At 39.4% G+C, this 25,940-nt stretch overlaps 2 protein-coding genes across 7 annotated transcripts in view; both read left to right on the top strand.

Annotated features, from left to right (window-relative positions):
• Positions 1–25,940, top strand: part of LOC128869510 (eukaryotic translation initiation factor 4E transporter) — a 71,381-nt gene that overhangs the window by 39,716 nt on the left and 5,725 nt on the right. For 3 of the 5 annotated variants that reach the window (XM_054112075.1, XM_054112074.1, XM_054112076.1), the window contains exons 3-6: positions 8,880–9,952; positions 10,016–10,253; positions 13,799–15,406; positions 15,464–15,835. In XM_054112075.1, the coding sequence (XP_053968050.1) occupies positions 8,880–9,952; positions 10,016–10,253; positions 13,799–15,406; positions 15,464–15,835 (3,291 nt within the window). Of the gene's footprint in view, positions 1–8,879; positions 9,953–10,015; positions 10,254–13,798; positions 15,407–15,463; positions 15,836–20,261; positions 20,378–25,940 lie in introns of those variants that run through there. The other 2 variants (XM_054112078.1, XM_054112079.1) reach the window with 2 other exon arrangements.
• On the top strand, positions 1,370–3,680 carry LOC128869511 (E3 SUMO-protein ligase ZBED1-like). Of its 2 annotated transcripts, none has more exons than XM_054112080.1 (2): positions 1,370–3,281; positions 3,346–3,680. In XM_054112080.1, the coding sequence occupies exons 1-2, from the start codon at positions 2,658–2,660 to the stop codon at positions 3,532–3,534; spliced, it is 813 nt and encodes a 270-aa protein (XP_053968055.1). In that variant the 5' UTR covers positions 1,370–2,657; the 3' UTR covers positions 3,535–3,680. The 2 variants fall into 2 exon arrangements, with proteins under 2 accessions (XP_053968055.1, XP_053968056.1); XM_054112081.1 differs by having other exon boundaries at positions 1,370–3,165.

The following is a 25,940-nucleotide window of genomic DNA, read 5'->3' on the forward strand; positions in this document are numbered from 1 at the left end:
TATCGCACGATCTGGGTGGCCAATTGACAGGTCCCGACCGTGCAATAAAATGTTCATCGAACTCGCCTCTTCACAAGTCCATTGTTACGTGTGCTGTGTGGCATGTGGCATCGTCTTGCTGAAACCACATGTCATGCAAGTCAAGCTCTTGCATTTTGGGCAAAAAAAAAAGTTGGATACCATTTCACGGCAGCGCTCACCATTAACAGTTACGTTACGATTCGCAGCATCTTTGAAGAAGTACGGTCCAATGATACCTCCAGCCCATAAACCGCACCAAACTGTGACCTTTTCTGGATACATTGGTAGCTCTTGCAATTCTTCTGGCTGATCTTCACTCCAAAATCGACAATTCTGCTTATTTACGTACCCATTGATCCAAAAATGAGCTTCGTCGCTGAACACAATTTTTCGATAAAAAAGTAGATCTTCGGCCAACTTTCCAAGAGCCCATTCACCAAAAATTCTGCATTGCGGTAGGTCGTTCGGCTTCAATTCTTGCACCAGCTGTATTTTGAAAGGCGTCACACCTAAATCCTTTCGCAAAATTTTCCACGTTGTTGAGTAACAGAGTAGAGGTGGAAAACTATCGATGGCACTATCGACACTATCGATGGTTGGGCGCTATCGAGCAACAATCGATAGCAGCAGACACTTGCGATAGTGGGCCATCCACTATCGATGGTGCCATCGATAGCAGGCGTCTCACATCGCCAAAAAAAATTGCTCGCGCTTGTTCTGTATCAGCAATTTCCAAGAAGAAAAAATAGATAGATATGGAGCGCTTTTTAAAAATAAGTATGTTTAATATATTATACATAAGTATTTTGATCGACAATGTGTGGAATTTAAGGTAAACGTCGAGTGTCCCCCTCAACTATCGACAAGCAGGACTGCGAGTGCAATAGCACTGAACCAGATAGACAGGGTATTACAAAAAAAAATAAAATTTCCTATGTCTGGAAGTATTTCAAGAGGTCCGACGACAAAAAATTTGCAAAATGTCTTGACTGCGGCAAAGAATACAAGATAAGCGGCAAAACGTCAAACCTGCACGACCACTTGAAAAGGTTTCATTCTGGCTTGGAAATTAAAAAACCAGACTCTAGCACACGAGCTGTAGGTGCTGAAAGGAACGACACTGCGTCTACAAGCAGCAGTTGCAGATCGAGTATGAACTCTGTAGAGTCCTACTTCAAAAGAGCCGTCTTGTACGATTCGAATTCTAAGCGAAAGACGGACATTGACAAAGCCTTAACTGAGATGGTTGCCAAAGATGTGCAGCCCTACAATATTGTAGAAAATAAAGGGTTTGTACAATACACTCAGGTATTGGATCCTAGACACAAACTACCGAGCAAGACACACTTACGAGATGTGCTTATGTTAAACTATTTCAAGGAAACCTCTGCCAAGTTATCAGTAATACTTCAAAATGTTTCGGATATAGCTATTACATGTGACTTGTGGACATCAAGTGCCAATGCTAGTTTTTTGACTGTGACGGGTCATTTTGTTTATAATCACGAATTAAAAACAGCATCATTGGCTACGAAAAAACTGTTAAGCACAACTAATCACTGTTCGCAAAACATTGCAGATACATTGCGATAAATATTTATTGATTGGAACATCCTCAATAAAACGGTATGCATTGTAACAGATAATGCCAGCTCCATGCTTAAGGGGTTATACGCAGTTATGAAGCAAATAAAAGACGGGTTGTCAAGGATTTATCCTGAAGAAACTTCAGAATATTTTAATTTGAAAATTTTTGGCGGTTATAAAAGCATCCTTCAAGAACGTAACAAAATTTTTTATTTATGAAAATGTTGATTATTGAGCGCGCTGCAGGCGATTTCTGGAACCTCCTTTAAAAAAAGACGATTTACGGTGTACATCGTAACTCAGGATTGGATTATCTGAAATCAAAAAACCAAACAAATTTTGTTAATATATTAGATTATCTAGTAATTAATCGTTCGGCTAATCAAAATAGTGAATTTTCACAAAATGGCAGCTTTTAAAAGAAATGATTTCGATTTTTACGTTAAAATTTGGCCGTAAATTGATTATAAAATGGAAAATAAGTATCAGATTTACAAAAGGAACGATTAATTACTAGAAAATGTATCTTTAAAGATTGAGTTAAAACGGTTGACCGATCAAACAAGCCGTTTTCGAGATATCGTGTACACCGACTTGAAAAATGCTGTTTTGAAAAAAACACGTTTAAAGTTTCAATACCTACCTTAAAACGTGCCGAGGCATCTCTACATATTTAGGTATAACTCCGAAAGTATTGCTTAGATCTACTTCAAATTTCGTGCGTATACTTTTGAATATATGTACATTACAAAAATGCAATAAAAAAAATCGATTTTTTTGAAAGTCATAACTGCGTATAACCCCTTAAAGCATGTGAAATATTGCAAATTAGCAATTTGCGATGCTTTGCGCACACTATTAATCTGGTGGTGCAAGATGCTTTAAAAGTTGATGACGTAGTACTTCAAGATTTATTTACTAAGTGTAAATCAATTGTTCGATTCTTTAAAAAAAGCACTATAGTGAATGAAAAATTTAAATTAGCTCGAGAAGTCTCGGCGTATACTTTGTTGCAAGAAACACCCACTAGATGGAATAGTTTCTATTTCATGATTGAGCGTATTTTAGAAACGAACGATACCATTGCCAAAGTCTTATTATCAACGACAAATGCACCGCAGCCATTTACTGCTAAGGAAATACTTGCGCTAAAAGATATTGAAAAGGTATTGGCTTTCTTTCAGCAAGCAAGTGAGAAAATTTCTGGTGGAAGGTATGTAACCATATCGCTAATTATACCCATGGCATATGGACTTTTCCGCAAAATCGATAGTGTTTCACCTCTGCTACAAACTTTGCAAGGCAAAACTATGACAAAAATATTAATGGAGTCAATAAAGAAACGCCTTTCCATATATGAGCAAAGGACAGTCTGCATGATGGCTACGCTATTGGATCCACGCTTTAAAAAAAATGGATTTCAACACAGCTCAAACGCTGAACTAGGAGCAACATTTTTTGAAAATGAACTAGCAAAATACCCCGTCAAAGAGTCCCTAATTAATCTGCCCGTCGCACCGGATACAAGTTCCCAGGACTCTTTGTTTGATTTTTTGGGTGAGCGATCGATGAACAAAGTTGGAAACTCACGAGTGGATGCAATCCTGACTAAAAGGCAATATCCGGAGAGGGCAATTGCCGCTCAAGATATGGACCCTCTGTTATGGATGAAGGTATGCCTAAAAAACGAATTATAAGTTCTATATAATTAAATACAATATATTACTTTTTTTCCAGGTGAATCAAACTGAATTTCCCTCTATTGAAAGGCTGTTTTGCAAATATCTTTGCATTCCCGCTACGTCCGTAGAATCCGAAAGAACTTTCAGCAAGGCGGGCCAAATTATTTCAGAGAGGCGAACCCGACTCAAAGAAAAAAGTGTTAACATTCTTTTATTTTTGAACTGTAACTTTTGGTTAAAATAAACTATAATTTTCTTGTATTCATTTAAAATAAATTTGTTTGTCGGGCTATACTATCGATGGAGCTATCGACACTATCGATGGCACTATCGACACTATCGATGGTTCAAAATTAACTATCGTCGAATATTGATGGCGCCCACTATCGATAGTTCTCCACCTCTATAACAGAGGCCCAATTGCTGCGAACGGCGACGAATCGATAATTATTGGTCATCATTAACACTGGCCGGTACAGCTGCGAGATTTTCTTCAGTTCGCACTCTACGTAAGCGTGTAGGTGGTTTGATGTCCAATAATGTAAATTTGGTTCTAAATTTAGTCACAATAGCTCGAAAGCCGCTTCAGTGGGTCGATTAAACTGACCATAAAATGGCAGAAGCGCGCGATAAACTTTAATAACAGAACACGCATTTTTATAATAAAATTCAATGATGTGCAAGCGTTGTTCGTTTGTAAGACGATTCATGGTTAAATTATAAACCAAACTGAAGATTTTTAACAGTGAAATAAAACACGAAACGTGCGTCAGCTGTTTAAACCAACTGTTTAAAAAGATAATAGCTAAAAAATCACCCGTTACGTATGATTTTTCACTCGTTTGTTTTTCTTACTAATAATTAATAAAAAAATTATTTTATTATCCATTAACAATAATTCAGGCCTGAAGGGGTTAAAATGTTATTGTCTATGAGGTTAGTATATATTTTTTGTGACATTAATAATGTGATAATCTTGTAAAGACTGGCTAAGCATGTGATATGTCTGTAATTTGGATTATTAGTATGATCATTCTTTGGTTTAATGAATGTTATTTCTTGCGTAAGAAAATATAGTAAAGTGTTTGGGTGGTTTAGTTTATTTTTTATTACTTTTAACAGTTTATTGTGTGCGGGCGCCGTAGCTAAATGAGTTCGTAACTGCCATTCGGATTTCGGAGTACGTTGGTTCGAATCTCCGTGAAAAACGAAAACGAAGAAACAGTTTTTTCTAAGAGCGGCCACCCCTTGGCAGGCAACGGCAAACCTCCAAGATTATTTCTTCATAAAAAAAGACCTGCTGTTCGAGCTCGGCTTAAAAATGTACATCCCTCCATTTGAATAATATCAAGACGCACGGCACAAATAGAAGGAGGAGCTCGGCTAAACACCTTAAAGGGGTGTAAGCGCCAATTATATACATACAGGGTGAACGATATGAAGTGTTACCAACTTCACACTGCTTATATCTATAAAACAGCTCATGACATCAATGTCAAAATTGTTCTTATGACAGTTCAATATATTATTTATAAGCCATCAAAAGCATTTGCGTCTCAGTTTTGTTCAATTTTTTTTCTGTAATGTAATTCAAACGTAATAGCGTGATTGCGTAATATTTGTCTTGAAAATCAGAACCAGCCATTGCTCTTGAGCTCAGTCACCTCAAAGTGAGTAAAATGTTTGTGTATCGCACTATAAAACGTTACAATGATACTGGTGGCATTGCAAAACGCTATGGAGGTGGACCAAAAAGAACCGCAACAACGCCAGAAATTGTTCGGAAAGTGAAGGCTCGACTTGAACGAAATCCCCGTCGAAGTGGGAGAAAAATGGCCACAAAAACTGAAACATAGCAAGACTGCATTCGACGCATATTGAAAAATGAGGTCAAGGTCACCCCAGCAAAAAAAAGTTCGGTGCGAAAGAGCAAGGGAGTTGTTGCTCTTGCACGAACGTGGTGAATTTCCTAACATTGTGTTTTCTGATGAAAAAAATTTCCCAATTGAGCAGTTTATAAACACTCAAAACGATCGTGTTTACCTGACCGAACGCTCATACGAGAATTTGAGCCTACATATGGCCACTCGAAGCAATTTCCCATCGCGCAAGTAATGGTTAGGGCCGCAGTGACCGCTGATGGACGCTCTCCAATCGTTTTTATCGAGCTTGGTGTCAAAGTGAATGCGACTTATTATTGGGAAAATGTTTTAGAAGCTGTTTTAGAGCCGTGGACATGCAAACAGTTCGGCCGTAGACCATGGACTTTTCAACAGGACTCGGCACCGTCTCATAAAGCTCGTGTGAACCAAAAATGGTTAAAAAATCATGTTCCACACTTCATTTCGTCCACACAATGGCTTTCGAATTCTCCAGACGCAAATCCGATGGACTATTCCATCTGGTCCAGTTTGGAGAGTAAGGTGAGGACTAAAAAATATGCCTGTATGGATGCGCTGAAAAAAGAGATTATACGAGAATGGGCCAAAATACCTTAAGATCACATTCGTGCAGCATGCAACTCATTTTTTGACCGTTTGAAGGCTATAGTCAAGGCGAAAGGTGGTCATATCGAGCTAAAGTGAATATACATATGTTAAAATTGTAATAATTTTTGAACACTTTTGTCTATGAAATCAATCAAAACTAATTTCACACAAAAAAGTTATGGTGTTTTGAATAGGTAACACCTCATATCGTTCACCATGTACATTTATATAGTCTATTTGTGTTGATGTTAGTACTGTGTACCACTTTTTGTGGATGTAGTCTGTTCAGGGATATTTCCAATTACCTATATTTTTGATAATGTTTTTTTGTGGTGGTATAGTACTGTGCATCTCTTCTTGTTTTATCCATATGTTGTTTTTGTTATGATTATTATATTATTTTAATTTAACCATATGTCTTACCAGTATGTTTGTATTTGGTGTTTTGTTGAGGGATTTATCTTTAACTGATGGTTGTTTTTTGTTAGAGTTTTATAAAAAGTTTTTTGGATGTACTTATACTCTCAATTTAGTTTCTTCTTTTCATTTGATTTTATATAATGTATTTGCTTAGCCTATATGCATACTTTTCACTTTCGATTTAAAGTATCTAGCGTGATTAGAAGAGATTCGTTTCCTTTAATCAATTATTTAGGTGCTTGGTGACTCTCTTCGATGTATTTCCTCTATTGGGTTGTGTGATTGTTGCTGTGTCTTTTCTTTTCTTTCTATGTCTTTTTTCATCAGGAGGGACTTCCACTGTGGATGGTAGGGTAGACTCAGGGACCGTTATGACTGACGGATCTCTGCCCTCCTCCGTAACCATTGGTTCCGGCTGGGCTTCCTTATCCCCGGTAGCCTTTTGCCTCCATGGTTTCATGGTGACAGAGCTGAACAGCTACGTACGAGTCCTTGTCTATGCTCAGGTTAAGTCACGCTCCTGTTTTAAGCCGCCGTTATGAGCCTTCAGCAGCCCGACGGCAAAGCTCATCCATGATGGCCTCTTGAAGCATAGTAAAGTCTTCTTGTCCTAGCGTCTCCGAAAGATATTTCTTCGGCAGCACTGCCAAATGGATGTCTTTGAGAGCCTCCGAATAGTTTGTCTGCTGTTCATTACTATCCAGCGGGGCTACTGGGGGAGGAATACCCTGCCGCTACCTGAGCCACACGGAAGGAGGCGGGGGATGCGCTCGCTGCCTCTTAGCGTTGGCTGTCTGTGTGGTGATCTGCTCGCTTCTCCGCTTTGCACCGGTTGCGGGCTCAACTGTAAGTTTCCCGTTTCCTTGTTCAGGTGTCATGAGCCGACATAGAATTCCGATAGCTGTGGTCCAAGAAACAAAACTGTATGCTAGCTCTTATCTGAAAACCAGAGACCAGAAACCAGAGACAGTGGTGGTCGTCTAGCACTCATAGTCTACCACACTATGTAGAATCGTATCATAGATGAAGGCAACCGCAGGGACAGCAGCTTAGATTGTCACGGAATAGTTGTCCAGTCAGACGATGCCGAGCTCAAAATATTGAATATATATTTACCCGCTGTCACCTGCGGCCAGGCAGGATATCACCCTGAAAATGGTGCGCTTATCAGAAGTGAAAACCGATTGGTAGTAGGTGACTTAAACGTGCACTACGACTTTTGGCACTTAAGACTGCCAAACGATCGTAAGTAAGAGCTTTTGGCGGAGCAGAAAGACGATTCGACATTCTGCACCCAATAACAATTGCTAGCGCTGGTCTGATAAATAGCATAATCTGGCGACTTATGCTATCATTGGCTTCAAGTCATCTGCCCATTATCTTCTCAATTGAGAGACTTGCCGGCTTTGTTTCCGCGAATTACCGGTCATATGATAACTTTAACCAAGCTGATGGGACCGGCTACAGCTAAAGGTAAAAGTCGATGTCACTTCAGCACCTACAGTAAACAACTCCAAAATTTTGTGCGTCATCTTTGATAGTTTGCTCTCTCTACCGAAGGTACCACACCTGTAGACATTTCCTAGAGCCTGAATCACCTCCCAGGCACTTCAGGAGGCATCTCTTCAACTAGTCTGACGATATCCAGGTCAAAACATATTTACAACTATCTTACTAGACCGGACAGTAAACAGACAAACAGTAAACGACATTCATCGGTAGACACTTACCACCTTCCTAAACTCCCGACCTCTGAATGCCGCCATCGGAGTCCAACCACCACCTATTGCAGACAAAAAGCTTCAGCTGCCTCGTGAGACCCCCGTAACCTTGGCCCAATTACGATCTGGATATTGTAGTAGGTTAAACTTCTACTTTTCCAGAATCAACCCCGAATACCCAATATATGTCCAGCATGTGAAGGCACTCCGCACGACACTAATTACCAATTCACATGCCCTATCAAACCAACTCTCCTAACATCAATCTCTCTCTGGACCCAACTTGTCGAAACAGCACGTTTTCTACACCGCACTGACATGGCTTAGGAACAAAAATAACGGCTAGAACGGGTCTACAACAATAACGGCTTGCATGGGCTTACCGTTGAATTATATCCACGACGAAGACTGATGTTTTCACCGCCTTTAGAAGGATTTTGTAAATGCTGTAATAATAACAACACGTCTTTAAAGGGCTAGTGTTTAAAAGGCTACCCTTTAAATATAAAAAATTTCTGATGTAGGAGGTATTGGGGAAGACACGCAATGAATCAATGATAGATATTTACCTTTATTAAGAATCAACGCGCATGCTCTGCAAATCGTATGATTTGAAATGCGATTTGCTAAATGCTTTTAAGTATTTGTAATGTAAGTAAAAAATTTGTCAAATGGAAACTGCTAGAAACACATCATTAAGACGTGTTCAACGATTTAGTGTCAAATTTTGAATTTTTTGTTAAAAAAACTGCGAAATAGTTTTTTTAAATCACATTAAAACGAATTTATAATATTTATTAAAATCCTATATTTTACAAAGGTTTTTTTTGAATCTTCTATGCAATGTCACTTAGGTGATTTTAGCTATTTCCCGTGTACAGAATTTTGAATCTAGTGAAATATAATTAAAAAAAAATTATTTTCTTATTCAATTATTGAATAATTTGTCTATTTGGCAGATCATGATCGCGACCGAGAACAAGAGCTTCAACCAAACAATGGCCGCTTATCTTCACCTGTTACACAAGGTTCCTCCAGACACAGTCACAATGGCGTTGGTATTGCTCATGAACGACGAATCGGAAGTGGCCGCTTACTTCCACGCGACGTCAACTGGGACTACCGTACTGTTCAAGATAGAGACAAAATCCTAAATGTGAACTCTGTTGCCATATCGGAGAAAGACGGATTACCGTTAACCCATTTAGGACAGGCGCGAAGTGGTGGTCGGTACTCTGATCGAACTCATGATCGCACTGCTGGAGGTAATGGATATACGGAACGACGACCATTTGATCGTCGTGGTGGAGGTTGTGACGATAATTCTCGTGATAAATATGAGCATGTTAATAGCACACTATCACCCAACGTCCATAGTAGTATAACAAGGAGAGATATGTACGGATCAGAAATATCCGCAAATCAGCATACTGCATCTCATAACCGTAATAGACGCAATCACCAATATAACGAAAAAAATGAAGAGCCAGAATGGTTTAGTAGTGGACCAACATCACAACATGATACGATTGAATTGCGAGGATTTGAAGAAACTGACGATCATTACAATGGCAACATCAGTGGTAATAACAAACGACCAACATTATCAGCATCTTCACGAAAGATAACTGAAAGTTCATCATCGCGAGCAAGTAGTACCTTGTCTAATTCGAAATCAAAAGAACAATCACATGAATCGCTTGACCAGGATAAAGCAGTAAATCGCAGCTTAAATATATCTCCAAATTCATTAAAACCCTCTAATAATTTCGAACATGGGGATTCGCTGAATAAAGAAGAAGGAAACAATTATTTTAAGCGCAATGGCGATAGTAACAACAATCATAATAATTCAGAAAAAACTATAAAAAATAAATTAACTATTGATGTAGTCATACCTGATTTCTTGGAAGAAAAAGACGCAGCAGCGCCAAATAGTTCGAGTAACGTACGAGTTAATACGAAAGATTCGGAGTTTAATTTTGACGCCTTCCTAAATCCAAATCTTGATCCGCTTAAACATTCGCTCATGGTTAGTTCTGTTTACATTATTTTACAATTATAGTATTTAAGGACAATGAAATTTTTTATCTAGCGAGGAGATAATCCAAATGGGGATGAAAATGAAGTAATGGGTAGCTCACGATTTAGTCGTTGGTTTGTAAAGAAAAATGGATCCAATGGCACTCAATCATTGTCGGGCGTCAACAATAGCAATAACATTACTTTGAAACTTGTTGAAGATAAGAGTGAAGCTAAAAATGAAACAAATACTCTAATGGAATTTTTAAACAAACTGCCAACTTTGCCGGACCCCAGTTTACCACAGAAAGGTGCGTACTGAATTTTTGTTTTCGAAAAATGTATTGTTTATTTAACTTTTATTACTCATGCCTGGCTTAGATGATTAGCTTATTATAAAGATTAAAAAGATAGAATCGTATTGACACATGATGGGCGTTCGTGGAAAGCATGTCAGCAGCATGTTGTTGTTGTTGTAGCAGTATCTTCGCCCTGTCAGTGTAGTGTAATTACCGGTCGTCTTCGTCTAGCTCATCTAACGGTAGGCCCAGGAAATCAGCTGTTTCGACGGGTTGGGTCCAGAGGGAGAGAGGTATTAGATGAGTGGGTTTTATGGGGCATGTGAAAAGGTGGTTAGTGTCGTGCGGGGTGCCTTCACATGCCTTCACATGCCGGACATATGTTTAGTATGTCGGGGTCGATTCTGGATAGGTAGGACCTACCTGCTACAGTATCCAGAACGTAATTGTGCCAGCACCCTAGCAGAAACTGATTGCCGAGCATTTTGTTTTGCTCATTAACAGGGAGCATGTGAGCCTCGTCATGCAGGTGTTGAATTGGGGACATCAGGAGACATCCTGTCGCGGTCCTGATAGCAGTATTTTGGCAGCTCTGGAGCTTCGTTCACTGCGTATCACTGGTTCCAGGCGACCAGACAGGCGCAGCATAATTAAGAACCGGTCGGCCTATTGCTTTGAAAGTCGACAGCAACATTTCTTTGTCTTTGCCCCAAGTGCTGCCGGCGAGCGACTGGAGGACCTTGTTGGGATTCTGTACTCACGTTGCAATGGCGGTTGTGTGCGCTAAGAAGGAGAGCAAGCTGTCAAAGGTGACTCCCAATATTCTGGGGTTATTTACCGTCGGTATTGGGGTATCATCGACGTGCACCTGAAGTTGCAGCTTGACCTCCTTTGTCCAGGTGGTAAAAAGGGTCGCCGTGGATTAAGTGGGAGAAAGTTTTAAGTTTCTCGCAGTGAAGAAGCTAGAAAGGCGGGTGAGGTAGTCGTTTACTTTGGAGCATAGGCCGCCAATGTCATTGTCCGACGCCATTATCGTGCAGTCGTCGGCGTATGAGACCAGTGAGACTCCCTCCGGTGGCTGGGGGAGTTTCGAAATATAGAAATTAAAAAGCAAGGGTGAAAGGACACCAGCCTGCGGTACTCCTTGCTTTATTTTTTTCTGTTTTGAAGTTTGGTCTCGAAATATCACCAACGAGTGACGACCACTCAGGTAGTTCGCGGTCCACCTCTTCAGCCCTGGCGGGAGTGTCGACTGTGAAATGTCATCTAGTAGCGGGGCGTGGCTGACTGTATCGAAAGCCTTTTGTAGGTCCAACGCTACTAGGACAGTCCTCTCGCAGCGGCGGTCTTGGTTTAGGCCACGGTTTACCTGGGTGTTTATGACGGTGAGTGCCGTGATGGTGCTGTGCACTTTTCGGAAACCATGCTGGTGTGGGGCTGGAGTCAGGTGTTCTGTGAGGAGTGGGAGTAGAAGGGCTTCAATCGTTTTCACTACTGGGGAAAGGAGAGTTATCGGACGATAAGACTCCCCTTGGTTGGCGGGTTTCCCAGGCGTCAGTAGTGGGACCACTCTCCCTAATTTCCACTTATCAGGAATGATGAGAGTGGCCATAGGTTGAAGACCTTGGTGAGAAATTCTACTCCCAGTGGACCCAGCTTTTTTGGCATCAGCATGTTTAGTCCGTCAGGGACAATGGCTTTAGATGGTTTCATGTGTTTGATGGCCCCCTGAACTTGCTCGCTGGAGAAGGCAAGCGGTGCACTGTTGTATGGCAGTTTGTGCAATCGTCTGGTGGCACAACGTTTGGATCTGTCGACCGGAGGATGCAGTATAAATTGCCGGCTAAAATAGCTCGCGCATCTCTTCGGATCCGACGAAGTACGACCGTTGGAGGCGATATCCACCTTGTCGTTGTGCTTCGTCGGGCTCGTCAGGGACCTTACGGTGGACCAGAGCTTGCTCACACCAGAGGTGAAGTTGCAGGACTTCAGATGCTCTACCCATTTGGTCCGCTTGTGTTGGTCGACCAGTTGCCTGATCTCCGACTTGAGGTCCTTTATAGGAGGATCCCCGGGATCGGCCTGGCGTAGGCGGTCACGCTCGTTCGCCAGAAGGGCTGTTTCAGCTGGGAAATTGGGACGTAATTCCCAGATCCGTGCAGCAGGTATGAAGCGAGCCGCGGCGGCTGTGATCGCCTTGCGGAATACGCGTTCGCTTGCGCGCACATCGGTGGTAATAGGGAGAGCGGCGAAGATGTCTTCAGTAAATTTCGCGAATCTGGTCCAATCAGCTTTGTTAAAGTTAATGTATGACCAGTGATCCGCGGAAACAAAGTCGGCAGTTTTCTCGATCGAGATGATAATGGGCAAGTGGACTTATGCAAGCGATAGCATAGGTCGCCAGGTTATGCTATTTATCAGACCAGCCCTAGCAATTGTTATGTCAGGCGAGCTGCAGCAATTGCCCACTACCCTGGTGGGGGCGTCGTCGTTTACAGTGCTGAACGTTGAATCGACTATCTGCTCTGCCAATAGCTGTCCCCTTTCAGCAGTATGTTCTCTGGTATCGCTGCGATGTTATGTTGCAGGCTGTCGCCCTTTTCTGCTCTATCACCAAACTGGTCCAATTGTTTTTCCAAACATTTAAAAAATAGAATGTAGACTATTGAACTGACCAAAAATTTTATAAGATTGAATTTAATGAATTTAAGTTCTCCTAATTATTGAAAAGCTGTATCTTTAACACCTTCCTATGTGTAGAGAAAACGTTTTCAAAATTGTCCTGGATTATATCGTCTTCAGCACGACAATTCCAAATTGGTTATGACCATGTATAAAGATTTTCTTTGGAGTTGTCAGGGTAAGATCTGCTGCATCATTTTCATTTTGTCTCTAAAGAAATTATTTCTTCTTCAAATCAATCTCTTTATAGTCCAATCCACAGCAACAATAAGTTAACTATACATTAAAATAGTATTAATTACAAACTTCAGTTACTTTTGGCCTGCTATATCGATTGCATAGTGACACTTTTTGTTTTTGTTTTTTACTTGTGAGAATTTTTGTTTAGAACGTAATGCTACCTCATAAAAGTAATACTGTCGCTACCATTAAAGTCTAACTCATTCCTCATTAAGCCGCCTTATGTTTAGTGCTGTGGCACAAAAACACAGTTTGCTATTACGTGCAGAAATATTTATTTTGGTTCCCATCCCTTAAGTTTTATCAATCCATATGCTGATGTGGTATACCTCCCTATTTTGGATGACTTGTATTTAGCTTATTTTATTAAAAGGGTCTTCTGGCATCTGGTAAAGAAAACCAAATTCATTGTTGCAAGAGGGAATTCATTATCATCGACGCATTTTCCAGTTCTTGGATAAGTGTATTTATTTTTATGTTCCACGACAGCGGTAAGTCCATCATTCTACGTACATTCCGCTGGGTCGTGTCTCTAACTGGAAACCATTTTGTTGACTTTGAAATTAGCTTTTGTGCAATGTATTTATAAATAGTATTTTGTTTTTTAATTTTTATTGCCAATTTACTGTATATAGTACCCACCATAACTAGTGTAGAGGAACTAGAAGCACGTATGCGTAGTATGAATACTGGCACTGGAATGTCGTCCAATACTCCAACGACTGGGTCAGAAATTCCAAAGAAAAAGGATCAAGACCTAGCCCAAGAAATAGGTCTTCCAAATGCATCCGAACAGTTCAATTGTGGACAACCTCAAGCAGGAGAGATAGAAGCGTTCAAGAAGTTATTAGAACAATTAGGATCTGGAAGCAAACAGCAGCATACACATCCTCAACATCATTTACCACCTTCCAATATACAAATGAATGTGTTAATATCGCCGCAAAACCGCACTGTGCCGGTACCTCCGCTGAATATTATACAGTTCGGAACTATGATGTCTGATGCACATTTGACACATCAGGGGTTACTTAAGAATGATGAGTTGAAAAAAGTAATGCATCTACAATCTCTTAACCAACATCATCAAAATAATGGAGATATTAGCAATGTGTCAAATTCACAACTCCAGTATTTGTCAAATTTGTTCGCAAATCAACCACAAAAACTTTTGGAGGCACGGAATATATACCAGTGTATAACACGTGGTGAAATACCAATTCATTTCTTGGAGCAAGAAATGAACAATCCAAATGCTTCACCACATGCCAAAGAAGTAATAGCTGCAATTTTACATGAGACGTCGACTGCGTCTATTTTAAACTGCAATGTATCACAGAGTCAGGCATTAACTAATTCAATGCTAGGACATCAACAGAATCATTCTCCTATACCCTTGTGTCACAACGGACCGCCCATGCCCAATCAAACTCCAACAAATACATCGAGTGATTCACTACAACAGCAACAGCTATTACAACAAATTCCGAATTCTAATGCTATACTTCCAGGACAAACAGATCTAATCTCTCTTCTGCCATTAACCCAGGCTTCAAATCTTCAAACTACCCCGAATCAACGAGATTTACAATTCCATACGCAAACAATAATGCAAAACGCTATGTTGAAGAAGAAAATAGAGGAACAACAGCAGCAACAAAAAGATTCTCTAAGAAGACGTCAGGAAATTCAGAAGCAACCACAAGCAAACATCTTGTCAGTACTAAATGAAATCGATATGCAACAAGTTCCAATTTCTAATAGCATGCAACAACAACCAGCGGTTACCCAACAGCAGGCTCATATTCCGCATACCTTGCAACATCAGCATCAACAATCACGACATATTAACTCACCAACGCCGCTAGCCTTCACACCAACATCAGTGCTTCGCAAGATGACTGCCGAAAAAGATAATCCGAACACAAACACAACAACCCACAGTGCTACAAACGATGTTATACATCAGCAAAACAAAAGTCTAACACAAACTACTTTTATAAATCCTCAAAATACACATCAGCATATGCAGCAACAGCCAATTGCAACTCAGCCAAGAATGATACTTGGTGGTAACCACTCACAACAACAACTGCAAATAAGTACCAATAACCAGGTCCCTCCACAATCTTTAGCTCAGATATCTCAGCAAATACCGATGCAATCTTCACGAAATACACCAGCACCAATGAAATGGCCGTTACATTTGGTAAATCAAAACATGAGTGCTATTAAGCCAATGGGTAAGTCCACTAGTTACTAGTTTTAGAAACAAGAAACGTAATTATATTCCTTTATAGGGCGTCCAATTTTGAAAGGTCCTTTGCCGCCACAACCAAGTAGCCAGCAACATCAGCCGCAGCAAATGCAGCAGATATCTCAAATGATGTTTACTAAATTAGATTTTCAACAAATGCAACAGCGGTTAAAAAATAATCAGACCACGCAGCATATGTTAAGCCAGTCTACACCTCAATTTCCTCCACATACAATAGCGTCACCACAACCACCGAGCCATGGTAATCTCCTGACACATGTACAACAACAGCAACAAATGTATCACCATCAACAACGTGCCCTAGCTTTGCAAAGACATCAACAGCAACAACTTCACCTGCAGCAGCAATTGCTCAAACAACAACAAAACACAGTAGATACATCCAATCACAACAGTATGTTGTAATTTTATTATTCTCTACCTCATTACATCCGCAAAAACGTTGATCCATAACAGTTATTAGATGAGAAATATTTTTGTATTTCGCCAATACGAGTTTTATTGCAGCGTTTATTTTTCCGGTTACTTTGTAACTATTATGTAAGAGAAATAATTTTTTGTTACCAAAAAAGTTATTTCCCTACGTTTATTTTTTACGGTGCCTAACCGCAGTTATTGCCGAACGTATATTTTTTACGCTGACACATAACAGTTACCCAACCTTAATTTTTTTCGCATTTATTACTCATATGCAGGAGTTTTCAATATTAATAATGATCAATCATGTGAAGTGTAAACTTTACATAACCCCATGCCACAATAACACCTATATTTCAATTGCATATCACTTATTTCTGCACATTTTACCCCCTTACTCGGTCTAATTCAATCTTATCTCTGACTTGAACCCTTGAGTAACATAATCGGGGAGTCATAAATGTTTGCAATAATTGAATGCCCTGTTGAAGTGAGTTCATTTCAGTGTTATTCTTTTTACAGCCCCGGATTTATTATGGAGTTTAAAGCATTTTAAACTTAAAGAAAGTAAATTACTCTATTATAAGCTCCGCTAGAATATGAGAGTTAAAAAATTTGTTCGTTGAACGTCTGCTCGCGGCCGCTGTTAGGTGAAACAAGAAGAATATTTTCACTCTCTGTCTTCTACCTTGTCCTGCGCTAACTGCTGAGACTAACCGAGAACCTCTGCTTGAAAGATGCTATTTCAATTCGCCAGGTGAAAGGACTTGGAAGCTTCGAAGTCTTTCGAAAATACACCCGCACCAACGCCGCAATCCATCTTGGATCCATCGGTGTAAAATGCGGTGGTACCTTCCTTGACTACTTAATTTAACTCCCATTCCTTTCGCGTGAGAAACATTACCTTAAATTCTAGTTCGAAGTCTAGGGTAGCGGTAATGTCTTCTAATGGATAGCCGTTTAGCTTCCACCTATCAAGAATAGTACTATGACCAAGCACCCTAGGATTCCAACAACCATCCTCTTTAATTCTGATGAGGGTATTTGCTTCCAGTAATCGTAGTTGCAAATCTATTGGTAATAGGTTCAGTATGACATTCAGTGCCTCTGCTGGACATTGTTTAATAACTCCACTTATTCCTGCGCAGGCTGCTCGTTGTACGCTATTTAACTGTCTAACGTTGTACTCTTCGTTTAATGCAGGCCACCGTACTAACGCTAAGTATGTCAAAATCGGTTGTTGTTGTAGCAGCATAAACATTCCCCATACTTACATACGGGGAATGCTGCTGGAGTGACAGTCCTTGGCCGGATATAGCTCCGGGTCGTTTCGGTAACGTAGAACCGACTGTCTTGAAAACGGTCAAAATCGGTCTTCTATGACGGTGTACATACAGAGTGCGAGTCTATGCTTTAAACCCCAATTTCTGTTAATAATTCTTTTGCACGTAATAAGCTACTAAGCTACATAAGCGTTTTCTACTTTCCTTTCTACATTGGGCCTCTAGTTCAGTTTTGGATCTAGCACTACTAGATAGGTCGCTCTGTCTGTCAACCTCATTAATTGACGGTAGTATAATATCTAGGTTTTATTTGTAAACAAGATTAACTAGGTTTTGCTTGGATTAACATTAAGACCACTGATTGTAGCCCATTTACTTAGCTTTCCCAGAGCTCCTTCTAGAATTTGACTAATAGAGAGCTCGATTAAAACGCATTAACTACCGTCGCATTAACTGCAGTACTAAAGATGCGATGCAGAAAACCTTTTCTGTTCTGCAGTTCAAGGAGCATCTCACACGTCACCCAATGTCTCTCGATATCCCTCTCCTTCAATTGATGTGGCACCCAGTTACCTGCTTTCTGAACCATTCCCATCGCGTGCAAATGTTTACCGACAGTTGACCTGTCAACATCCAACTCTTTAGACATATCATCAACATTCTAATGGCAGATAAGACTAATCGGTCGTAAATTTCTGCTATCTCATGTTTCTTCTTAACCACGTTGGGTATGAATACTACCATTACTCTTCTCCAGCTCTCTGGAATATAAGTTAGACGAAAGCATGCTTTGGACATGCTTAGGAAGCAAATCTCCATGTGCTTCTGAAGCTTATGAAGCATAATTGACATGATGTTATCTGGACCAGCTGATTTAAATGGTTCAAAACTGTTTATTGAAAAAACAATAGTCTCTGTATCTACTATTGAATCTATCTCGCCTTCAGAGGCCCTCTGGAGGACAGTCAAGGTTCTTGGCAAAGTGGGTGAAGGTTTCGCTTTAGTGCTCCTTAAACAATATCTTACTCAGCCTTGCGGGAGGTTGAATAGTATAAAACAGTGAGCAGACATTGATATTCTATCTGATACCATCCAATTCCTCACGGACACACTATTGTTCTCGGTCAATAGCGTAAGATCCAGGACTTCCTCCTATCCCTCAAATCTATCTTAGCTTGGGAGGATGAAAGTCAGCTTGTAACCTTTATTACATATACTGTCGTTTGTTTCGTTACTGTTGCATAGGGTATGCTTAGCATTCGTGTTGCACTTAATAAGGCAAATGTCTTGTTGGTTCTGTTTAACAGCCTTCTTCAGTTCCTTTAGCGACGCTTCTCTGTCGTGGATCATGTATGCCGAAATCCAAACAAGATTCTGGAACCCGGCTTCTTCTATCTTTACTAGCGTGATATTTGGTACGCTGCAATTAGAACATAGGTAAGCATTTATACCTTTCTTGATAAGAATGCATGATCTAGGATTTCCTGGCTCTTTTCTATAGAAAAGATTGTACGCACTGTTGAGCCCCTTAACTTTGCCGTGGTTTATCCAGGGCTCTTGTATTGAACTAATATGAATATCCTCTTCGCTGAGAAGGATATCTAAACTGCAAGTGGCAGCTTTTGAATGTTTCAGGTCAATACGCACGAACCTCAACATCTTTGTTGTCGTCGGTGATGTCCACGTCCTTCAGCAGCTGGCCCGAGTTCATATCGCTTTCACGATATGAGAAAAAATAAATATCTTTTTTATGTTTTAACGCGTGTTTATTTTCGATATTCTTAAGACTAACTTGTAACAGAAATCTTACTGCCATTTATACTATTTGAATGCGGCGGTTGTTATCGCATTGGGATAATTCGTTGCTGATTGTGTATGGTTTACTTTTACTTGTAGATAACTATTTGAATGTTTATGGTTTGTTTAGGTGATACCGAATTTCTATTGTTCTTTACTTGATAATGTATGTGAAAACAAGTCCTATCGGCTTGATGTTGTTTACTTGATAATGCATGTCTATTAACCATGGACTGAATTGATTAGAAAAGAAGAAAGTGAGGCCATGTCGTTAACTCCCCTCCTTCTTAAGACGTAGCGTCCTCGCTATGGTGCTGCTACAAGTTGCTGTTGAAGACGGTTCATTTCGATTTCATATAATTCTTCAATTTGCCTTCGTCTGTTAAGCATCCTTCTATTTTCGTGGTATGGGCAGAGGTGTACCATACCGTAAGTGATAACTACCAAGGTTAAGAATCCCATTACTGTGAAGAACGTAAACTGTACAGGATTTTCTTCAATAGGTATCAAAAATGTTGAGAGTTTTTGTATATTGCTGAGTTTGTATATCGAACTTGAGGAAAGGATGCGGAGTACTTCAAGTTTTTCGTTATTTTGGTTGTGTATGATTTCCCTCAGTTGTAGTTGATGATTGTAATATGTGATATTATCATTGTTTGTGGGTTCATTAAAATGTATCAATTTAGGGCCGGAGATATGCATATTGTTCCAAGTGTGCTCGTAGTCTGTCAAAATATATCCATTCTCTAAGATGCGGAGTGGAGCATTATTTTCGTGGATTGTTTCGCATTGTGCTGAGTTGTCTTTCAATATATTTTAGTACAATTGTCAGAGGGTTCTGATTTGCAAATAAAGTTATTCATATAGTTTTTATATTTAGATATTCTTTGATAATCGTTACATTTTGCGATTTTAGGGTCTAAATTAATTTTACCATGCTTATGTGCTAGATGATGTACATTAAGTAGGCTACATTTAGTTTCCAGGATATGATATTTGTATATTGTTATAATTGCTTCTTGTAGGTAACAGATATGAATATCGGCATATTCTAATATGTTAATTATTGGAAGATCCAACTTTTCGTGTTTATTAAATCGTACACATCTTTCAAATTTAATGTGCCAGAATAAAATTAGGTTTTGCAAAATTTATAGTGTTCGTTATTGATTGAAGTTCATTATAGACTTCTGCTATAACAATTTTTTCGGTTATTGCTTTGGGATCGAGGGCTTCGAGTATTCTCTCGAACTGTGAATTAATTGTTCTTTGCTTATTATTATTTTCTATTAGCGTATTAAGTGTAAATTTAATTTTTACAAGGTCGTCGTGGTTTGGCTGAGTCTTGATAAATGTAAACAGGATCTGCTTCTACTAGGACATATATCTTATTGGCTAAATCTATTATATAATCGCAAAGTACGATAGAGAAAAGTAAGGTAAATATTATTACATACATGCCTTTACTCTGATATTGTCCTTATGTATAATAACTCTTTTATTGGTCGTTATTGTATCACCGTTGTCTTTTTGACGATATGTTTGGCGTATTTTTTTACGTTTTTGTTCCTTCTATGCGTCTTTGAATATACGACGTCTCCTTCTTTGTAGTTCAGCTGTTTCCGATTGCGGTTGTGGTATCGCAAAACTCTCGCTTGGGTTTGTTGTAGATGTTGATGTCAGGATACTCCCTTTGATTGAAAAACACGTCCTCGGGTCTCTCGTTGGTTGCGGAATGGATTGTTTTGTTGTATTGTCAGACTGCTTCAAATATCTGTTAGTCAAGTACCGAACTGTGTTGATGTGCTAAAACTTTCGCGAGTTCTATTATGGTACTGTGCGTTCGTTTAACTTGACCGTTTGTTGTCGAATGATAGGCTGGACTTTTGGTATGCGTTATTGGTAGTCGCTTGTATATTTGTTTGTTGACTCGTTATCAGGCATTACAAACTTTGCGTTTGGGTATATTTGAGATAGTATCTCGTCTACGTATTTATATGTGTCCTTCTTTAATGGTATTTGTCTCAAATGGCAGAATTTGGAGTATTTGTCGGTTGAACTAATGTACATATTATTGCTCATAAAAAATAAATCTAAGTGTATGTATTCACCTACCTTGTTCGTTATAGGCGCTGAATCTATTGGTTGTTTATTTGGTCGGTCTTCATACTTATTTGTGAGGCAAATTTCGCAGTCCTGTACTTATTTTTTACAAGCGACACTTATGTTTGGCCAGTAGTATCTGATCGAAATTTCCCGTGCGTTATTTTTATAGTTTCTGTGAGCACGTTTGTGTGTGTCCTGTATAATTTGTTTTTGTTGTTCGGTTTCGGTGATGTCGTCCACCAATTTTTGCGCTATTACGATCGCTACAGTTGAAAATATGTTGATAATATCATTTTCGACGTAAAATAATATTTGCTCGTCTATTTGCAGAGCATTAGTTACCTTAGGTTAAATTATATTATATATTATATTTAGTCTGTCTTGCAATTCAGTTTTGGTGTTAAAAAAAAGCGTATGCCGGCTGTTAGAAAATATATTTTGTGAGGATATTTCGACGAGGTTCCGGTCTGACTGTTTTATAATAATTTGATTTCTAAAGGAGTTTAGTGGTTGCTTTACTCGTTTGAGTTTCTGTGTTGGGGAACTTTGTGCTGAATGTTGGGAGTCATCAGAATTTGAAGTGTTGTTTATTTGCTGGCGGGAAAGTGCATCAGGATGTCCAGGTTTGTAAACAAGTTTTGCGCCGTATTCTTCAATGAAATTTTTCCATCTTTTTAATTTTGTATTGGGGTTTTTTTCTGAAATGGAGAAGATTAAAGATTGGTGATCAGTGTAAATTATTAAATCAGCTATACCATACAAGTAATTACGTAGTTTCTGTAGCGACCAAACAATTGCGAGTAACTCTTTCTCATTCGTAGAATAATTCTGTTCTGTTTGCCTGAGTGTTCGCGAAATAAATGATATGGGTTTCCGGTTTTGCGATAATACGGATCCTATAGCGTAATTGCTAGCATCTGTGGTTAATTCGAAAGGTTTACTAAAATTAGGTTGGAAGAGTTCAACCTGGGCTTGCAGTTCCTCTTTAATTTTTTCCAGCGCTTCTAGTGCAGGCTCGTCTAAGGTGATTTTTATTTTTGCGCTTTGATTTTTGGATATGTCACCGTTTTCTCCTCTGAGGAATGTTGTGAGTGGTTTGACAATGGCTGCAAAATTCTGTATGAATTTCCTATAATAACTAGCGAGGCCTAGGAAAGATCTGAGTTCCTTCAGTGTTATGGGAATAGGAAAATCTTTAATAGTTTGTATTTTTGCAGGGTCTACCGTGATCCTGTTGTATTTAATTATGTGCCCTAAGTATTCCACAGAGTCTTGGAAAAAGTGAGATTTCTCATTAGATATCTTCATGTTGGCTTGATGAAGCGCGTTTATAATTATGCGAATGTGTTCGATATGTTCTTCAGGGGAAGAAGAATAAATGAGAACATCATCTATATAAACGTACGCGAACTTGCCGATATATGGTCTAAGGATATCGTCAACGCATCTTTGAAATAGAAGGAGCATTTTTCAGACCGAAAGTCATGCGAAGAAATTCGTATTTTGCTCCATTTACACTAAAGGCAGTTTTTTTCCCTGTCGGACTCATTAATAAGAATCTGATGGAAGCCTGACTCTAAATCTAAAGCTGTAAATATTTTGGCATTACCTAAATTCTGTATGGTCATAACCACATCAGGTATGGGGTATCTATCTGTGATAGTTTGAGCGTTTAGCTTCTGAAAGTGCGAAGAAAGTCGTATTTTGCTCCATTTACACTAAAGGCAGTTTTTTTCCCTGTCGGACTCATTAATAAGAATCTGATAGAAGCCTGACTCTAAATCTAAAGTTGTAAATATTTTGGCATTACCTAAATTCTGTATGGTCATAACCACATCAGGTATGGGGTATCTATCTGTGATAGTTTGAGCGTTTAGCTTCTGAAAGTGCGAAGAAAGTCGTATTTTGCTCCATTTACACTAAAGGCAGTTTTTTCGTTGTCGGACTCATTAATAAGAATCTGATGGAAGCCTGACTCTAAATCTAAAGTTGTAAATACTTTTGCATTACCTAAATTCTGTATGGTCGTAGCCACATCAGGTATGGGGTATCTATCTGTGATAGTTTGAGCGTTTAGCTTCTGAAAGTCTACAACCATTCTTCGCTTAGCTTTCCCTTGTTCATCGGAACCTTTTTTAGCGACTGTCCAAATGGGAGAGTTGTACGGACTTTTGCTTGGTTGGATTATTTTATTTTTTAAAAGTTTTTTGATTTCTGTGTTAATGAAGTCATTATCCGACATAGGGTACGGATATTGCTTGGTCCAAATAGGATCTCCGGATTTCTTTCTAATGGTAGCTTGTATCGTGGTAGTATAAGGTAGCACTTCGTTTGTGATTTAATTTTTTTGCATAATTTTTTCAATTTCTGCAATATGCTTTTCATTATTAACTGTATAATTTATTTTTTGTACAGATTCACTTTCTTTCTTGGCCCTATATTTATAACTCAGCTTGTACTCGAAAAGGTCGATCTCTGCTTTTATTTTTCTAAGACCATGTTCACCCAGAAGCATATCAAATTCTTCTAATGCATCTGTTTCAAAAAATGTGATATTATGTTCTAATAGTGTTACAATTTTTTTTGATTTTGTTATTGAATAACATTGAAGGGTTTTCACGTTAACAGGTTTAGTGAAAATAGACTCACCGATGTTGCATTTTGTACTTATGTAATTGTTGGTTGCTCCAGTGTCGATCAGGATGTTAATTAGTTTGCCTGTATCCCTGCAGTGGCGTTGCAGACACGGCAAATCGTTTATGCGCCTAAAAAAACACTGCCTGTTTCATATTCATCATTTTCGTATTCTGGTGCAAGCGATTGTAGTTTTTCCTTGCGTGTTTGATTCACACGTAGCACCTTCTGTTGTGTGTTGTAGTTACGAGGTGAAGGATTTCGGTCTCTTTTTTGAGGATCACCTCGAAATGGATTATTCGGAGCTAATCCTTGCATTAGGCGGTCATAGCTCTTTTGTTGTGGAGCAGAATGATTCCTATTTGCGGATCTCGTGTACTGTTGTGATGGATCTACGTCCATTGGTTCGTGCTGTTGCCTGGGTGCAGTTTGGTTGTATTGCACCTGTATGTTGGGTCTGTACCTTTGTGGTATCTCGTAATATCTTCTGCCTTGGTTTTGGTACTGCAATGTACTATTATATTGTCTGTGCTGATTATATTGCGGAACGTCGAACTGTGAGTTCACGTTATCGTGGTATATTGTACTTGCGATAGCGTAAGCGGTTTTTAAGTCATTTGGATTGTGGCTATATAGGGTGCCGCTGGTATATTTGCTGTTCAGGCCAAGAATGAATGTCCTTACAGCTTCCTTGTTCGCATATTCTTTCATGGGTGATGGATTTCCTGAGCTATCCATCTCAACTTTAGTAAGTGCAGGATTAAGTGCCTTACTGACTTCGCAATGGAACTCTGCCAAGGTTCTTTTTTCCTGCCTTATTCTCTTCATTTCTTCGAGCAACACACGCAGTGGTCTCTGGTCCGCATAAGTGTAATCGAGATGGTTTATTATATCATAAAAATGGAATTTGGTGTCGTGGTTAATTAAAATGTCGGCTGCCTCTCCTTGAATTTGCGAATATTTAATAGAGAGTGCCGTGTAGTAAGTGGGTAGTAGAGTAATTCTTAATATTTTCCATGTGTGTCCAGGCACGTTTTCTCCATGACCGCTATTGGTTCTTATCGCCTGTGAATATGGGTAACGTCTTCAAAATTTCTAGGTTAATTTGTGACTTATTGGTGATATGTGGGGTACAGTCCTGGTATTATTGGTGACTGTGATGTTAGATGTTGCGATGGAACTCAATCTATGTTGAGTTTCAGTGAGTCCTGTGGTCAGAGCAGCGATTTGTGCCTTTAGGTTAGCGATTACCTGTGCAATCGTTTCGGAGTCGTATGTCCAACGATAAACATATAAATTAAAGCTTGCTTGTCGCTTTCTTCGCGATTCCAGTGTGATGTCTCTTCAGGATGTGCTGTATTGCTTATCACGTTGCTCTAATTCCTGCTCTTATTCCGAATTTTTCAGGAATCCAATTTTTTCCTTCTTTAGGAACGCGGAATTTTTTACTTTTGTCCTGTAATGCAGGATGAGGCTTGTTCAAGAAAGAACGGACGGGCCCACAGTTAATATCGCTTTCTCGATATGAGAAAAAAGAATTATCTTTTTTATATTTTAACGCCGAAGTGCGTGTTTATTTTCGATATTCTTAAGACTAACTTGTTACAGAAATCTTACTGCTATTTATACTATTTGAATGCGGCGGTTGTTATCGCATTGAGATGATTCGTTGCTGATTGTCTATTGTTTACTTTTACTTGTAGATAACTATTTGAATGTTTATGGTTTGTTTAGGTGATACCGAATTTCTATGGTTGTTTACTTGAAAATGTATGTGAAAACAAGTCCTATCGGCTTGATGTTGTTTACTTGATAATGCATGTCTATTGACCATGGACTGAAGTGATTAGAAAAGAAGAAAGTTAGGCCATGTCGTTAACTCCCGCGAAGTCGACCTCCTCTGTGTCGTCTTCCTGTGCACTCCAATCGCCCCTGAATATATTCATTTTGGCCATTCGGAAGCCACAGCTGATTTTCTTGTCCGCCTTGGACAGCTCTTCCAGAGGTTCTTCACTGATGGCCAAAAGGAGTGGACGAGAAGCATTTTTTCACTTGGCTGGTTCATCCGCGGCAACCAAATGCGAGCTCTGGGTCTTTTCAGGACCTCACTCGCCGGGATTAGCTTGAGCTTCAAGCTGCGATATCGTTCTCCTTAGCGTAGCAACACTTTCAGCGAGGAATCCAGAGGTAGGTAGGTGGATGAAATGGTTGAAGTGAAAGTCTGGTACTCCCCAAGTAGCACTAAAGCGCCGTTTTGATACC

This window comes from Anastrepha ludens, chromosome X (genome assembly GCF_028408465.1).
Source record: "Anastrepha ludens isolate Willacy chromosome X, idAnaLude1.1, whole genome shotgun sequence".
In the NCBI taxonomy this organism is placed as follows: domain Eukaryota; kingdom Metazoa; phylum Arthropoda; class Insecta; order Diptera; family Tephritidae; genus Anastrepha; species Anastrepha ludens.

Excerpts from the sequence above, each read along its gene's own strand:
- LOC128869511 (XM_054112080.1), top strand. The coding sequence starts at position 2,658 with ATGATTGAGCGTATTTTAGAAACGAACGATACCATTGCCAAAGTCTTA. Across the intron at positions 3,282-3,345 it reads ACCCTCTGTTATGGATGAAG|GTGAATCAAACTGAATTTCC; the intron begins GTATGCCTAAAA and ends CTTTTTTTCCAG.